The following is an 18731-nucleotide window of genomic DNA, read 5'->3' as shown; positions in this document are numbered from 1 at the left end:
CAAGAAGGTGAGACTAAAGAATATGGATTTTGGATGCCACAATTCCTTCTTTTTATTAAATATTGGCTAATCCTTTAAGATACTGGCCTCTTTCTTAAGTTATTAAAAATGTTTATTTTGAGTGGCCCATGTGAATAGATTACAGAGGACTGAAATACATCTTCTTTCTCACCCATTATTCCTCTAGCTAACACAGGGGAAACTAAGAAATACCAGTGCAGGGGTGATAAGGCACACTCTATCAGACAGATGGGACATTTTCTTCACCTGGGTTGCAAAACTTATCTATTCCTTAGGGAGTGTGGAGAAATTAGGTTCTTTTCAGGGATTCCTGCATGGGAATGTAAAGGTTCCCAGTAAGAGACAACTGTCTCATAGTGACTTCACAAAGTTTAGAAGACAAGAACCTCGAGCCTAGAAAAGTTTAGTAGGGATGAAGAAATTGTGATGGGGTATGTGAGAACAGTGAATTTTAAAATTATTAATAAAGGTGAAGTGGTTATATTTTACTGATTTTTTATTATGGTAAAATACATACAACATTTACCACCTTAACCATATATAATTATACAATGCAGTGGCATTAAGTACATTTGTAACATTGCACAACCACTACCACTATTCATTTCCAGAACTTCTTCATCATTCCAAACTGTACTCATTCGACAATAACTCCACACTTCCTCCTCCCCCAGCCCCGGGTAACCTCTATCATACCTTCTATCTTTATGACCTTGCTTCTTCTAGATATCTTACATAAATGGAATAATACATACTTGTCCTTTTGTTTCTGACTTTTTTCAGTTAGTATAACATTTTCTAGGTTCATTCACGCTATAAGCATCTGTCAGTACTTCACTTCTCTTTATTGCCAAATAATATTCCATCGTATGGATATGCCACATTTTATCTATTCATCTGCTCATGCCATTTGGGTTACTCCTACGTTTTGGCTATTGTGAATAAGGCTACAAAAAATACGCTTGAACTCAGATTTTTCACAGATATATATGTTTTTAATTTTCTGGGTATATGCATAGGAGTGGAATTGCTGGGTGAAAGAGTAACTCTATGTTCAAAAACTTGTGGGGAAATGCCAGATTGTTTCCAAAGCAGCTATACCATTTTATATTCCCACCAGAAGTGTAAGAGGCTTCCAATTTCTCTACATCTGCACCAACACTTGTTATTATCTTTTTACAAAATGTTATTATTATAGTCTTTCTATTGGATGTGAAATGGAATCTCATGTGGTTTTGATTTGCATTTCCTTGATGTCTAATGAAGTTGAGTGTTTTTTCGTGTGCTCATTGGCCATTTGTTTATCTTCTTTTTTTTTTTTTTTTTTGCTTATCTTCTTTATGATAACTGTTTAATGTCTTGTCTAATTCTAAAATCTGTTAGATCTGGGTTGGTTTTGATTGATTCATTCTTTTAAGGGATATGTTCTTGCTTCTTTGCATGTCCAATAATTTTTGACAGACATTGTGAATTTTATTTCTTTGGTTCTGTATATATTTATGTTCCTATAAATATTCTTAAGCTTTGTTCTGGGACACAGTTAAGTGACCTGAAAATCATTCAATCCTTCTATGTCTTGCCTTTTTTTTTTTTTTTTACTTAAAAAATTGTGATATAAATGACACATAACACTATATTAGTTTCAGATGTACAACACAATGATTCAATGTTTGTATATAGTGAAAAATGATTACCATAGTCTAGCTAACATCCATCATCACACATAGTTAAATTTTTTGTATTGTTAATGGGAACTTTTAAGATCTACTCTCTTAGCAACTTTCAAATATACAATACAGTATTGTCAACTATTGTCACCAAACTCTACATCATATTCCCACGACTTATTTATTTTATAACTGGAAGTTTAAACCTTTTGACCACCTTCCCCATTTTACTCTCCTTCCCAATGCCCCTCCCCACCACCTCCAGCAAACACAATCTTTTCTATTTGTCTATGAGTTTGGGTGTTTTGTTGTTGTTGTTGTTGTTGTTGTTATTTTGTTTTGCTTTTAGATTCCACATATAAGTGAGATCTTAAGGCATTTGTCTTTCTCTGACTTACTTCACCTAGCATAATGCCCTCTATATCCATTCATGTTGTTGCAAATGACAGGATTTCCTTCTTTTTTATAGCTGAGTAATATCCCATTGTATATATATGCACCACATTTTTTTTTATCCATTCATCCATTGATGGATACTTAGGTTGCTTCCATGTCTCGGCTATTGTAAATACTGGTGCAATGAACATGAGGGTGCCTAAATCTTTTTGTTTTTGTTTCCTTCAGATACCCGGAAGTGGAATTGATGGATCGTACGGTAATTCCATTTTTAATGTTTTGAGGAACCTCTATTCTGTTTCCCATAGTGGCTACACTAATTTACATTCCAACAATAAAGCACAAGGGTTCCTTTTCCACATTCTCACTAACACCTGTTATTTCCTGTCTTTTTGATATTAGCCATTCTGACAGGTATGAGGTGGTATCTCATTGTGGTTTTGATTTGCATTTTCCTGATGATTAGTGATGCTAGCACCTTTTCATGCACCTGGGTCTAGCTTTTAAGATTTGTTGGGTGGGATTAGAACAGAGCTTGGTCTAGAGCTAACTATTCTCTACATCTGATACAAGACCTTTCTCAGTACTCTCATTTGTTAACTTTCTCTAAAGGATTTGTTGCTATCTGTTCTGTTGAAAACACTTTGTTGCACATATCATGCTCAGTGTTCTGGTTGTTATAGCAGAAGGGTAATTTTGGGCCCTTTTCCTCTTATGGCCACAAGCGGAAATTTTTCATTATTTTCAAATCTGCTGGATTATTTTGATTAGTATGTTGTTGCTTGCTCATTTTTTTATAATTCTTATCATTTCTGTAAATATTTCATATATATTAGTCTATAATCTACTGCCTAAAGTCCTTGGTGTCTAAATCTATTGCTTGCTGTGTCTATGCAACCTCATTCATAGTGATCTATTTCCTTGAGTGGCTGGTGTTTTGGTTTTTTTTTTTAACTGCTTATTTTTGACAGAGGGAGTGTGAGACAGGGAGTGGCAAAAAGAGAGGGAGACAGAGAATCTAAAGCAGGCTCTCTGCTGTCAGCATAGAGCCCACTGTGGAGCTTGAACCCATGAACCGTGAGATCATGCCCTGAGAAGAAGTTGGTTGCTTAACTGACTGAGCCACCCAGGCACCCCTCCTCACCCTAACCTTTATTAATGAACACATATTTAGCTGACTTTAATCTGCAAAAAAACTAAACCCCTACCTTTTGGGTGTTTCACTTCAAAGATTATTAGCATATGACTCTGTGAGGAGACAAATATAGGGCCTAGAACCTCTTAAGGCTCCTTTCAGTGTCCTCTCCTAAATCCAGGATTCTTCAGTGATGTATCTGTCTCTTCCCTTCCTTAATGATGTTATACATCTAAACCCTCAGGAGAACCCTGCCTTTCATATGTGCTACTGCTCACTGCTCACCGCTCCAGTTCCAGCTGTCTTGTGTGTGTGTGTGTGTGTGTGTCCCAGTGTGTGCACGTGCACATGCACACTGTGGATGTTTCCTCTCCTTTTTGCAAGTAGAGCAGAAAGGCCCCTCACAGTATCTATAGCACCATGCTGTCAGGAGTAGAAACCTGGAGGGGTGCCTGGGTGGCTCAGGCAGTTAATCGACTGACTATTCATCTCAGCTCAGGTCATGATCTCATGGTTTGTGAGATGGAGCCTCACGCTGGGCTCTGCACTGACAACATAGAGCCCGCTTGGGATTCTCTCTGCCCCTCCCCTGTGCACACACAATCTTGCTCTCTTTCTCTCTCTCAAAATAAATAAATAAACATTAAAAAATAAAGAAGTAGAAACCTGGATTTCTTATTTCATCTATTGTTGGTGCCCTAAACACAATACCTGAACTTGGAGATGTCACCGGCCTTGGGCTTCAGTTATGACCTCTGTGAGCAAGACCTTTAAATCTATACTTCCAGCTTTAACATCTCCCCCATGTTTGTTTGTGTGCGTGCATGTGTGTGTGTGTGTGTATTTTTTAATTTAATTTTTTAAGTAAGCTCTAGGCCCACTGTGGAGATTGAACTCATGACCCCGAGATCAAGAGTCATATACTCTACTGACTGAGCCAGCCAGGTGCCCCCTTTTCTCCCATGTTTTAATTCCCACATTCCCAACTGTTTATTGGACATGTCCATCTGGATAGCTGTCTGATTTAGACTCAGTATATCCAAATCAAAACACGCCTTTCTGTTCTGTCTCTGTATGCCCAAAAATGTTTCCTTCACATTCACAAATCTCAAACATTTCAAGTTGGAAGAGTAAATTTTAAGAGCTCATTTTGCAACTAGGGAAATTGAGGACCAAGGATACTAAATAAATTTTTCCTTATCACTTCCAATTAATTTTTCCCAAATATCTCTTTCATTATGTTATTTCCTGTTAAGGAAACTTCAGTGATTTCCCTTTAGCCTAACCCTTTAGATCTTACAGTCACAGCATTTCCCTCTTGTGACAGTCTCTTCCCAGTTGCCACTGCAATAATCCTTCAGATAAACTCACTCCTCACAAACAAAAACAAAACAAAACTTCAAGGGCATCCCAATATTCATAAGATTTTAGTTTGGCATTTAAAGGTTTATCAAAATCTTGTTTTAGAGTCCACTATCCCCATACGTGAAGTCTATCTTCCAAATCTTTTTCTTTCCTTCTCATGTCACTCAGCCTAGAAGACTCTTCTTCATCTAATTCTAGTGAAATTCCAACTCTCCTTCAAAACACAGCTTTAACTATCAATTCCTTCATTAGTCTCATCAGACTGAAATTAATTTATCCGCCTGAATTTTTTTTTTTTGGCATTTCTGACCTGTAAATTCACAGAACACTTACTAAATTCTGCTTTGTACTGTGCCTTTTTTTCTTTCAATTTCATGTCCTTCCCAAGTTTCCTTAAGCTAAAAGCAAGTGTTTGGTGTTCCCCACAATGCTTAACACAATGCCTGGCACCCAGAAGCTGTGAAGCTGGCTGAAGGAAGATGTACACTCAAGAGTTTCTTACCTTGGTGATGTCTGTGTGATCTTTGAGCCCGTTGGTCATGCACCAATATCGCCACACATTCAGGGCATACCGCGTGGCTTTGGTAGTATTTGGGCTCACGGCACTGGTACACAGATCATTCAAGTCATCATTAATATTAAATACAGGAAATTTGTTGAGCTTAGTAGAATAGGCTAGAAACAAAAACAACAAAAGGCATTAAAATAATTTGCCATTCCTTTCTTTAGAGAATTACATCTTGGGATCACGTTCAATAACAGAAATCTAAGAGGTAACACTTTAAAAATGAAATTTCTATGAAGTAGACATGTATTAGAATAAATAAAGTAGGGAACAATATTTCTAGCATAGAATTAAGGCAGTAAACTTGCCTTTGGCCCTAGTATTTTTGCCATATATATCAACTGATACACCAATGCAGGCATTCCAGTAACAGAAAGAAAAAAAAATGAATGCAGAAAAACAAAGAATGTTCTAGCTAAAACTTTCACTGGAAAGAAAAAAAGGCATTCATATGAACAACAAAAAAATAGAAGGAAGTAAAGGAAGGCAAGTTACACATCCTTTCTCTTGACCCTCAGTGCATGTAGAGCCGTTATTTCTCTGTAATATAGTGTCTTATGTGCCATCCTGGACAACCTTGAATTAAGTGGTGTTGGCATAGTTCTTTAATTTTTTTCACAAATGAACAAAGAGATATTTAAATCCTGACTCCACAATCCATCAGCTACCTTAGAATCAGAAAAGAAAGTAAAGTGAGAATAACTTTAGGGGAAAGAAGAGAGAACTGCCAGAGGGCCTCACAGCATCTCAGAGGAGAAGGAACAGATTTGAAATTGCAATTGTCAAACTATGTCAGATGAAAACTGGTCTTCCTCAAGGTGTCCACTTTAATTGTTGGCTACCAAAGAGATAATCAAGTCCATAACCATTAGACCTTTCTTTATACTCTGTGATCTACTAAAACCAAGCTTAAATTGTTTAAACTGTTGTCTTTGAATAGAAAAAAAAATCAAGGTAGACCACCTTAAAATGAAAGCAATGCCAACCTGTAGTTTATCTAATGGTTCTGATCCTCTTTGGAATGTTTCTATGTTCAAACAAGGTGCTAAGAGGCTGAGAAACAGCAAAATGGAAAGTTAGTGCAATTACCAAGGTGATCTGCAGATTGGTTCCATTTTGCCTAACTCACCTCACCTTTCACTGCTCCCACTGAGGAACTCCCAACCACCAGCTCCTGCTATCCCCAGCATCCACTTGGGCCCAGGACACCACACCAACCTTCCCTACCCGAAGCCGAGAAATCTCCCCATGGTCTTCATGCCAAATAGTGTCTTTTCTCCCATTTCTAATTCCAAGCTCACTTCTACATAACCTTCTTCACATGAACCCAACTCCTTATTCTCTCCAGTATGTGTCTCACATTTGCTTTTTTTTTTATTTTTTATTTTTTCAACGTTTATTTATTTTTGGGACAGAGAGAGACAGAGCATGAACGGGGGAGGGGCAGAGAGAGAGAGGGAGACACAGAATCGGAAACAGGCTCCAGGCTCTGAGCCATCAGCCCAGAGCCCGACGCGGGGCTCGAACTCACGGACCGCGAGATCGTGACCTGGCTGAAGTCGGACGCTTAACCGACTGCGCCACCCAGGTGCCCCTCACATTTGCTTTATTATTCCTTAGAACTGTGATGTAATTGTGTCCAGAAGATCTCCAGTTGGTTTGTATTGCTCCTTAAGACTGTGTTCTTCACACTTTGAGTTTGCTGTTGAACTGCTGAACACATAATCTACTTTAATAGATGCTTTTAGCAAGAGAGGAAGAAACAGTGCTAGAAATGTTATCCAAAGTGACTGAATCATGTAAGCATATTCTTCTCACCACCCTCATAAACTGAGATCATTCATATTGTTTCTGGGCCTTGCTTGGTATTAATGAAAGGATTCTAGCACAAAATTTATTATTATTACATCTAGTATTAATTGAATGCTTACTATATGCCAAGAGTTATATAAATGATCTGTAATCACTAAGCAATTGTGTTGTTATACTTATTTTACAGATAAGGAAACTAAGTCACCTCATACATTTAGTAACTTCATACATCACTCATCCAATATTTACCAAGGTGCCCTCTCTGTGCCAGACCCTGGGCTGTCCCAAGTCATGGAGTCAGCAAGTGCTAGAGCTAGGGTATGGACCTGGATCCCACTGACTCTGTGCTCTGGCTGCCACAGCAAAGGCAGCATGTACTACACAGATAAAGTTCTCAGTACAGAATACAATTTAGATATTAGCCACTTATGAAAAGTATATCCTGGCCCCCAACATATACTCGTATTAGCCTTCAGTGAGGAGAACTAAGTCCGATTTATTTGCACAACCACTACAGTTTCACTATGTTTATTATTATTTTTTTAGTGTTTATTTATTTATTTATTTATTTATTTATTTATTTATTTATTTTTATTTTTTTTCCCAACGTTTTTATTTATTTTTGGGACAGAGAGAGACAGAGCATGAACGGGGGAGGGGCAGAGAGAGAGGGAGACACAGAATCAGAAACAGGCTCCAGGCTCCGAGCCATCAGCCCAGAGCCTGACGCGGGGCTCAAACTCACGGACCGCGAGATCGTGACCTGGCTGAAGTCGGACGCCCAACCGACTGCGCCACCCAGGCGCCCCGTAGTGTTTATTTATTTTTGAGAGAAAGAGAGATACAGAGCGTGAGCAGGGGAGGGGCAGAGAGGGAGAGGAAGACACAGAGTCAGAAGCAGGCTCCAGACTCTGAGCTGACAGCCGAGAGCCTGATGCAGGGCTCGAACCCATGAACTGCAAGATCATGACCTGAGCCAAAGTTGGATGCTTAACTGACTGAGCCACCCTGGTGCCCCTATTTATTTATTTATTTATTGTTAGTAACCAGAACACAGGATGTATTTGCAACACAGCCCAGTCCCCATCATTTCAGTACAGTACAGGAGCAGAAAAAAGTCACACTGCAAGATAGGAGGTTTAATTATTACATGAAACAATTACATGGCTTTAAAAAATTTCATTTTTATCATAGGATAGAGACTGTATACTGAAAATGGAAAACAAAATCCTAGTACATACAGAAACAGTAAAGAATGCTTGTATGCTTACATAAAGGGAAATAAATTGTGTGAAAATGATTAAATGACATATACGTTTCTTTAATAAGTGTATTTAAGGATTAAATTAAACTTACATAATAAGCTGCTCTTTGAAAATTCTGAGTAGAAGTGGCAGAGCTATGGCGTCAAGGGCATTTTTAGGAGACCGTATGATGGAGAAACAAACAAAAGTAAGAACTTATAACTGAATATGGAACAAAGAGGGGACCACTAAAGAAGGATTTGAATTCTCCTTCCATTGGAGAATAGGCAAACTCTGAGCTCAAAGCTAGGAAGAGCTGGCCATTGGAGGGGGAGTGGGCCATGGGGTCAGGTACTCACTCTAAGGACGGCCAGATCTGAACAACCGCCCTGGCTCTCTACGCGTGGCTACCACATACATCATGTACAGCATAGGTGTTGGCAAGCACAGTGTGTAATGTGAGGGAAGTCACTGTGGAAGACTATCCTCAGAGTCAGAGACAGAAGGGGCCTTGCCTCGGGAAACCTGAGGCAGCCCCACTGGACACAGGGAAGGAAAAACCAAAAGCAACTGCAAAAAAGCAAAAAATCCCTGAATGCATGCATGCCCTGTCTTAGGTAGCACCTTCCCTGTGTCTACATTTGCAAGTTCCTGGCTTCCCAGCTTGCTTTCAGCTTATACACCCTGAAGGGATGCCTATTCATGGGACTTCTTTGTCCATTCATTATAGGTGGGTGAAGTCCACTTGCAAAACCCTGTGTTCAACTATTAGCCTCAAAAGTGAGCTCTATCCAGATATATCAAACAGGAACACTTAACAATGTCTAAGGAAATCCCTGTGAGCTGGCAGCAATGATACATCTAGACTTTCATTTTAAAATGTGAGCACACAAGCGTTACTTGGCAACTGGGGAAAACCAGTAGCATGAAACTTACCAAGTTTCACAAGCAGATCAACGGGATCCACATTCCCACTCTCCCGCAGTGTTAATTCAGAAAACCAAAGAAAAAGTTTAAAAGATCACAAATGTATCATTACATAAACCTGAGAGCATAATGCATCCTTAAAACAATGACAGCTTTCATTGGAAAAGAAAAAATAGGAGAACAAGAAAGACCGTAGAAATTGAAAATGATTGACAAAATAATATTTTAAAAATATTTGATAGAAGAACTGTGTATTTGAATGAACACTGCTAAAAGACAAATTAGTGATATGGAAGGAATTTCCCCTGAGGGCAAGCAAAATCATAACAGTTTTTAAATTATGAGGGTGGGTTAAGAGGGGTGGGAGACTGATATAGGAGATTCAAAATCCATCTGATAAGAGTTCAAAAGAAAAAATTGAGAAGATAGAATACAATAAATAGTCAAAGAAATAATATATGAAAAGTTCCATTAATCAAAGAGATTTTAATCTTTAGGATGTTAAATCTCATGAACTGTCAAACAGACATACTGAAGAAGACACATATATAAACATATCTTAGTGAAATCTCCAAGGTCTATGAACAAAAAAGAAAATTCTGTGATCCTTCTAGTAAGAGGGATAGCGGGGAGCCATTAACAGTAACATGAATCAGATTTCTCATCTGTGACACCCCATGCTACAATATAATGACTCTGTCTTCTCAGAGTTGTAAGAGGAAAAGGCTAAGAAATGAATAATTCTATTACCTACCTAAGGTATCATTCAAGTGCTAGGGCAAAATAAAGACATTTTCAATCGTGAAAGACAAAGCATCAAGAACAAGTTAACAGAAGAAAAGAAAACTCAAAAATGATGGCAGGAGGACTTCCGCTTAGGGCTATCATGAAGCAGCTGGTATTACACTATCTTTCCTGCTGAAAATAAAGCTAGATACAATGCCCTGGAAAACAACCACAGTAACTGGAACTCAAGGAGCAAACATCCTGGTGAGAAGGGAAATGCACAGAGGCGAGTCCTGCATTGATTGCCATGTTTTCCTCTTCAGTCATCTGAAGGGTTGCAGTGCAGGTCATAGAACCCAAACAAACAAGCAGCCTACAGTCTACAGCAATCCTAGGGAAACAAGTACACAAATATTCAAGTACAGGGCTAATAAGCAGCCAGTACTTGAGAGTCGGAGAACCTGGAGGAAGGGAACCATGGAAAAGTAAGCCAACATTCTGCATGCAATTTTCCTTCTAGGAATTGCTGATTCCTAAGCTAAACACACAGGGGTAAGATGCAAAAAAACCAAGTAGAAAGGAGAAATCACTAAGAGGAAACCTCATGGCACTGAGGGTCAAGAATAGTAATCCAGGGCCTTCCAAGGCATAAAAAACTTGGTAACAATACAGACTTTCATTTGAGACCCAGGAAGGGCTTAACTGTAAGAATAAGAGAAACAAAATACAGATGGTCCCTGACTTACTATGGTTCGACTTTATAATGATGCAAAAGTAACAGGCATTCAGTAGAAACTGTACTTCAGAATTTGAATTTTGATCTTTTCCTGGGCTAAGCAATATGTGGTAAGATGCTCTCTCACAATGCAGGGCAAGGGTGGCCAGCTGCAGCTCCCAGTCAGCCACATGATAAGGGTAAACAACCGATACTCTCATAACCATTCTGTACCCATACGACCATTCTGTCTTTCACTTTCAGTACAGTATTCAGTAAATTACATGAGATATTCAACACTTTACTATAAAACAGGCTTTGTGTTAGATGATTTTGCCCAACTGTAGGCTAATGTCAGTGTTCTGAGCACATGGAGGGTTAGGCTAGGCAGAGATGTTCACTAGGTTAGGCGTATTAAATGCATTTTCTACCGAAAACATTTTTAACTTATGATGGGCTTATCAAGATATAACCCCACTGTAAGTCAAGGAAGACCTGTAGAACAGTCTCACCTGGGTTAAGGTGATCTGCCTACCTTATTTGCTAGCTAGCAGAAATTTAAATCCTCTCTGGAGGAAGGATAACATCTTCAGCAAGCTTTCATACAAAATGGCCATCATTCATAACAAGTTAACAGACATAGTATAAAATAAGGCCAAATGAATGAAAAACAAGAGAAAAATCAGACATGATTATCCAGATTACTGGAGTTGTCAGACACGGACTTTCAAGTAAGTTTAATATGTTCAAGAAAATAAGAAAAAGGTAGAGAATTTTACTAGAGCATTAAAATCTATTAGCAAAATGGAACTTACAAAATCCTCTTCCGTCTTTCTCTTCGTCCTCTTTCCTTCATCTGTTTCCCTTTTCTTCCTGAACTACTCTATTTCAAAACTGTTGGTGGGGCAGAGCAAAGTAGACACCTGTACTGGAGTATGTGTATGTTGAAGGGACTGTGGTGGCTTACAGTGAGGCATGAAGCCTGAAAGGGTAAAGAGGACACCTGCATAGAACTGCCCAGTGAGGGGTGTAGGAAGCTGGGGCAAGAAATATGTTTCAGTGGGGAGACAATAGATCCTGAACTCAGAGGAAAAAAACATCTCATGTAGGGGTATCCAGGTATGTGGTGTGACTGTCTGAGCAGACTAAGGACACCCACACAGCAGCGGGAGATATGGGGAAAAGCCCTATGTGAAAAGTTAGAGTCTTGCTGGATTGAGTAGGGCTTCCCTGCATGGGAGTGGCCTGGTGCCAGTTATCACAGCCCAAGAAGTGTGATGAGAGCTTTCCATACAGGAGGGCTTGCCAGCATAGGATGTCAGGATTTGAGTGCAGTGAGAAAGGGATCTGTGGTTGGGAGGATGGCCCAGTGCAGGGTGTTATAAGTTGAGGAGATAAAAGACAAGGAGAAAATCTTAAAAGAAACTGGAGGAAAAGTACAAATTACCTTCAATGGAGCAACAACAGATTGATTGGTTTTTCAACTGGTATGATGGAAGCCAGGAGACAGATGATCATCTTTAACATGCTGAAAGAAAACTGCTACAAGTGTAGAATTCATACTAAGCAAAGCATCCTTCAAAAATAAAGGTGAACTACAGAGGAAGTCATACAAAATAATGAATGTCTTCGTTACCAGCAGTCAAGCATTAAGTGATAATAAAGGTAGTTTTTCAGGCAAAGGAAGTGATCCAGGATGTAAGCACATTGATATAGCAAAAAATAAAGAATACTGGAAAGATTGAATATGTAGGTGAATCTAAATGAATGCAGCTGTTTAAAACAATACTAATGGTGTCTTGGGCTTTAAATGCATGTAGAATTAATATTCATTACAACAGCACAGAAGACAGTAACTGGAGCTAGTGTTGAAAGGTCTTTGTATTATCCAGAAAATGATGAAAACACTAATTTAAAGTAGACCTTAACAGTGCAAGGATGCATATTTTAATCTCCATGGTAACCACTACAAGAATATTGAAAGAATGTATAAGTTGATAGGGGAGGAAGATGGGAATAAAAAAAAACTTGCTTAATCAAAAAAAAGGCACAAAGAATAGATAAGACAAAGCAAAAAAATGTAGGATATATTTATTTTTTATTTTTATCTATTTATCTATTTATTTATTTATTTATTTTGAGAGACAGAGAGAGAGATTGAGAGAGCGTGTGCACAGGAGAGGCAGAGAGGGGGAGAGAGAATCCCAAGCAGGCTCTGCACTGTCAGTGCAGAACCTGATGCAGGGCTCAAACTCACAAACTGTGAGATCATGACTTGAGCTCATATCAAGAGTTGGATGCTTAACCAACCGAGCGACCCAGGTGCTCCTAGGATATATTTACACCTAAAAGTATCAATTATTACAGGATCAGTATTTCTTTTTTTTTTTTTTTCAACGTTTATTTTTTTTGGGACAGAGAGAGACAGAGCATGAACGGGGGAGGGGCAGAGAGAGAGGGAGACACAGAATCGGAAACAGGCTCCAGGCTCTGAGCCATCAGCCCAGAGCCCGACGCGGGGCTCGAACTCACGGACCGCGAGATCGTGACCTGGCTGAAGTCGGACACTTAACCGACTGCGCCACCCAGGTGCCCCCAGGATCAGTATTTCAATTCAAAGATAAGTGATGTCAGTCTGGATAAACAAAACTCAGCTACGTGTCCCTTACACATAGGAATAAACGGGGTAGAAAGGTTGAAAGCAAAAGGATGAAAAAAAGATATACCATATAAACAATAAAGAAAAGAAGGCTGGTATAGCTATCTATCAGACAAAACAGACTTTAAGGCAACAAGTATTACTAAAAATAAAGAGACCTTTTTTTAGGTTTATTTATTTGAGAGTGGGAGAATGCACACCTGCAGGGGAGAGGCAGAGAGAGAAGGAGAGAGAGAATCCAAGCCAGCTCCACACTGTCAGTGCAAGCCTGATGCAGGACTCATACTCACAAACTGTGAGATCATGACCTGAGCCTAAATCAAGAATCAGACACTTAACTGACTGAGCCACCCAGGCGCCCCTAAAGAGAAATGTTATAAAATTCAACAGAAAGATATATCAATCCTAAATTTCTATAGATCTAATCACATAGCTGCAAAATATAAAAAGCTAAAGTTGTAAGAATTTTAAAAAGATATAGGCAAATCTACAACTAACATTTTAATATATCCTTTTCCATAATCAACAAAATAAGCACACACAGAAAACAGTAAAGATATAGAAGACTTAAACAATGCAAGTATCAAACTGTACTTAATTGATACACAAAGAGCAACATATCTAACAACTTCAGAAAACACATTCTTTTCAAAGATACATGGCACTTTTACCAAAATAGAAATGCTAGGACCTAAAGCCAATTTCCACATTCCAAAGGATTAAATCATGCAGAATATCAGCAAAATTAAAATATAAATCAATTACAAGAAGATAACTTTTGACAATTAAGCAATATTATGCTTTTACATAAACCCCTGATGAATGGAAAAAAACTCAATGGGAATTAGAAAATATTTCAAACTGAATGAAAACAATAATATACATGTCAAAGTTGTGAGATGCACTTTTTGCAGTACCTATAGAGAAAATGACAGCATTGAATGCAGAGATTAGGAAGGAAGAAAGGTTGAATATCAACTGTACTAGGAAATTATAAAAAGAATAACATATATACTCAAAGAAGTAGAAAGAAGGTAATAATACATATATTAGAAATCAATGAAATAGGAAATTTACAATTACAAAAAAGTAATGCCAAAAAGATTGGAAAAGACTAACAAAATTAATAAACTGGTATAAAAAATGAGAGAAGACACAAATTGCTATAGCAAGAATGAAACAGGTGTTATCACTACAGATCCTACAGATATTAAAGACAGTAAAAAGACATTATGAACAATTTGATGCCCATAAATTTGAAAATTTGGACAAAATGCACAAATATCTAGAAAAGCCACAACTTACTAAAACTGAACAAGAAATGTAAAATTTAAATAGTACTACACCCATTAAAGAAATTGACTCTATAATTTAAAATATCACAAAAAAGGGGTGCCTGGGTGGCTCAGTCAGTTAGGCATCTGACTTCAGGTCATGATGTCGCTGTTCACAGGTTCAAGTCCTGTGTTGGGCTCTGTGCTGACAGCTCAGAGCCTGGAGCCTGCTTCAGATTCTGTCTCCCTCTGTCTCTGCCCCTCCCCTGCTAGTACTGTGTCTCTCTCACTCTCAAAAATAAATAAAATATTTTTAAAAATTAAAATAACACAAAAAACCCTTCAGGTTCAGATGGATTTCACTAGCAAATTCTTTTAACGTTTAAGGAATACATAATGCTAAACCTAAAAACTCTGCTAGTGACAGAAAATGAGAGAATAATACTCGTTTTCTTTTATAGGGCAGCATAACTTTTCTATTAAAAATATAACAATACAATAAAAGAAAATTACAAGCCAACACAGCCCATAAACACACAAAAATCCTTACATAATATGAGCCAACTGAATGCCTACTTCACACCACAAACAAACAACAATTCTAAATGGATTATGACCTAAATATGAATGGTTAAACAATAAAGCTTCTAGAAAAAAAACATAGGAGACCATTGTTATGACTTTGGGGTAGCTACATATTTTATTTTTTTTTTTTTAATTTTTTTTTTCAACGTTTTTTATTTTTGGGACAGAGAGAGACAGAGCATGAACGGGGGAGAGGCAGAGAGAGAGGGAGACACAGAATCAGAAACAGGCTCCAGGCTCCGAGCCATCAGCCCAGAGCCCGACGCGGGGCTCGAACTCACGGACCGCGAGATCGTGACCTGGCTGAAGTCGGACGCTTAACCGACTGTGCCACCCAGGCGCCCCATGGGGTAGCTACATATTTTAAAAAATTGTTTTTAATGTTTTTTTTATTTATTAAAAAAATTTTTTTTACATTTATTCATTTTGAGAGACAGAGAGAGACAGAGCACAAGCAGGGGAGGGGCAGAGAGAGAGGGAGACACAGAATCTGAAGCAGGCTCCAGGCTCCCAGCTATCAGCACAGAGCCCAATGCAGGGCTCAAACTCACAAACAGCGATATCATGACCTGAGCCGAAGTCAGATGCACAAATGACTGAGCCACCCAGGTGCCCCATGTTTTTTTTTTATTTTTGAGAGGGATAAAGAGACAGAGTGCAAGTGGGGAAGGGGCAGAGAAAGGGAGACACAGAATCTGAAGCAGGCTCCAGGCTCTGAGCTGTCAGCACAGAGCCTGACAAAACCCATAAACCTTGAAGTTGGACACTTAACCAACTGAGCCACCCAGGTGCCCCGCGACATATTTTTAATAGAATATCAGTAATATTACCCCAAAACTAAACGATTGACAAATTGAATCATTAAAATTAAAAAGACATTTATTAAAATGCACCATTTGGAGGGTGCAAAGGCAAGCCACATGGTGGGAGAAGATATATCTGAAGGGTGTATCTATAACAAACCAATTAGAAGGCAGCTAGTCCCATTAAAAATGGACAAATTGAATGGACACTGCATAAAATAAGAAATACCACTAATATTTCAGGAAATGTAAGTTAAAATGTATTCACGAAAATGTCTAAAATGAAAAACAAAATCTGCAAATATCAAGCATTGGTGAGGAGGTGGAGTGACAAGAATACTCCCACTCAGCTGGTAGGAGTGTCACTTGCACAAGCACTTTGGAAACTAATTGGTAGTATCTACTAAAGTTGAACACACAAATATTCTTTTTTTTTTAATGTTTATTTTTGAGAAAGCGTGCATGTGTGAGCGGGTGAGGAGCAGAGAGAGAGGGAGAGAGAATGCAAGCAGGCTCCATGCTGTCAGCACAGAGCCTGTCACAGGGCTCAATCTCATAAACCATTAGATCATGACTTGAGCTGAAAGCAAGAGTCAGATGCTTAACTGATTAAGCACTCAGGTGCCCCAGAACACACAAATATTCTATGATCCAGCAATCCTACACCTGAGTATACACTCAACAGAAATATGTACATGTTTACTGAAAGGCATATGAGTGTTCATAAAAGCACAATAAGAGAAAGCCCTGAACTGGAAATATCCCTAAGTCCATAATAGAATGCATTTTAAATTGTAAAATATTTATACAATAATTTATTGTATAATAATGTCATTATTTATAATAATGACAAGGAATGAGTACTGGAATCAACTAACATGAAAAATATGGATGAAGCCAACAAACACGAGGTTAAACAAAAGAGTCCAGACACAACACAGTATATTGAAATGGTCCCCTTATATAATCTGAAAACAGATAAAGTGACTCTTAACATAGCGGTTATCTTAGGGAGGTAACTAAGGCAGGGCACGTGAGGGAATTTTATGGGGTTCAGTAATGTTCTATGTTACAGCAATAAGCTTGCTTCATAAAAAATTAATCAAACGTGTACATTAACTATTTGTGTACTTTTATGTTTATAAAATTCAGTAAGAAAACTTTCAAAAATCCTTAAAATTAAAAATATATAAACCTAATAAATGAAGAGCCATAACATGTACCTGGATGGGAAGATTCAACATTATAAAGATGTTTAATTTCTTCAAGTAATCTTTGATGTGGTGTAATTCCAATTAAAATCCCTCTCTTTTGTTATTACTGGTCAGGTTGATTCTAAAGTTTCTCTAGGAGAGTAAATGCATAAGAAAAGGAAGGCAATTTTGAAAATAACTGGGAGGCTTTGCCCTGAAAGAAATAAACATGTACTATAACACTGCAATAATTTATAGTTTAAGTTCTGGTAAAGAAAAAGACAAATAGATCAGTGCTATAGAAGAAAGTCCAAAAGACGTCTGTGTAAATATGCAAATTGAGTCGATAAAAAAGGCTCCAATTCGAATTGCTGGGGAAAGGATGGACTCTTCAATAAATACATTGAGATAATAAGCTATTGAGTTGGAAAAACAAAAACAAAAGCAAATTTAGATTCCTATTTCATACCACACACAACGCATTTCCAAATGGATCTTTTTTCAAAAGGCTCTTTCCATAAAGAAGACAATTTCCGTGATTTTGGGAGTAAGAAAAGCCTTTCTCAGCATGATACAGCCCAGAGCTATAAAAAATAGATTAACAAATCAGATGACATAAAAATTCAAAAGTTCTGCATTGAATAAATTTTAAAAGACAATAAACAGACCTGGAGAAATACTTATAACACATAAAGTGACAAAGTACATATGAAAATCTTCCTTAAATCAATTGGAAAAAGATAACTCACTAGAAAATGGGCCCAGGATGTGACAGGCAATTATTCATAGAAGAAATACAAACAACAAAAGCATTAATAATAATAAGACCTTATAATCAAAAGAGGATGTATTTCATTTATCAGACTGGCAAAAATATAAAAAGGTCTATATCTAAGTATTGGCTCAGATAGGGGGAAATTGCACTAGAGTTCAGAAAAAAATTTGGAAGGGTAAGGATACATATCACCCTGGTAAGTATTTAGCTCTGTGCGACTTTTAAGCTTTATAATATGAATAATTATTTTTGCCAGTCATAAAAACGACTAGGATTTTGGAAATGTATATGCAGGAAAAATAAATGTTTTTTATTTGACCCAGGAATTCCTCTTGTAGAAATTTATGCTGGACACTTAATCATAGATATGCACAAAAATGTATGCTCAAGGATGTTCTTGAAGGCAAATGTGTAACAGGGAAAAACTGGATACAAATCCAAGCCAACAAAAGCACTGTAAGCTAGATTTTGGTACTACTATGCAATGGAAAGCTATGTAACTATATGATAATCACACTTTCGAAGGCTAACGATCCAGGGTGCCTGGGCGGCTCAATGAGTTGAGCGTCTGACTTTGGCTCAGGTCATGATCCCATCCATGGTTTGCGGGTCCAGGCTGACAGCTCGGAACCTGCTTCATATTGTGTCTCTCTCAGCCCATCCCCTGCTTGTGCTCTGTCTCTGTCTCTCTCAAAATAAAATAAAATAAAACAAGACAAAAAAATCAAAGGCTAAAGATCTTTTCCAAATGTACAAAACAGTAAATACAGTTTGACTACAATGTTTTTTTACTACAACTTTTGAAGGGCATCTAAGCATAAGAATTATAAAATAAAACACCAAAATGTTAAAAGTTGTTTTTATGGGTA

The 18731-nt window shown here is 37.9% G+C and overlaps 1 protein-coding gene across 4 annotated transcripts in view; it reads right to left on the bottom strand.

The window, feature by feature from the left end:
• Positions 1-18731, bottom strand: part of KIAA1958 (KIAA1958 ortholog) — a 162053-nt gene that overhangs the window by 16748 nt on the left and 126574 nt on the right. For all 4 annotated transcript variants that reach the window (XR_015242954.1, XR_015242955.1, XM_086683717.1 and 1 more), the window contains one exon: positions 5087-5259. Coding sequence is in view for 2 of the 4 variants with exons in the window: in XM_086683717.1 (XP_086539843.1) it covers positions 5087-5259 (173 nt within the window). In the remaining 2 variants the exon portion in view is untranslated. The remainder of the gene's footprint in view (positions 1-5086; positions 5260-18731) is intronic.

This window comes from Puma concolor, chromosome D4 (assembly GCF_028749965.1).
Source record: "Puma concolor isolate L17-30 chromosome D4, mPumCon1.1.hap2, whole genome shotgun sequence".
NCBI classification, from domain to species: domain Eukaryota; kingdom Metazoa; phylum Chordata; class Mammalia; order Carnivora; family Felidae; genus Puma; species Puma concolor.
Note: the sequence above shows the minus strand (reverse complement) of the source record. Positions and strands in the feature narration are given on the sequence as shown.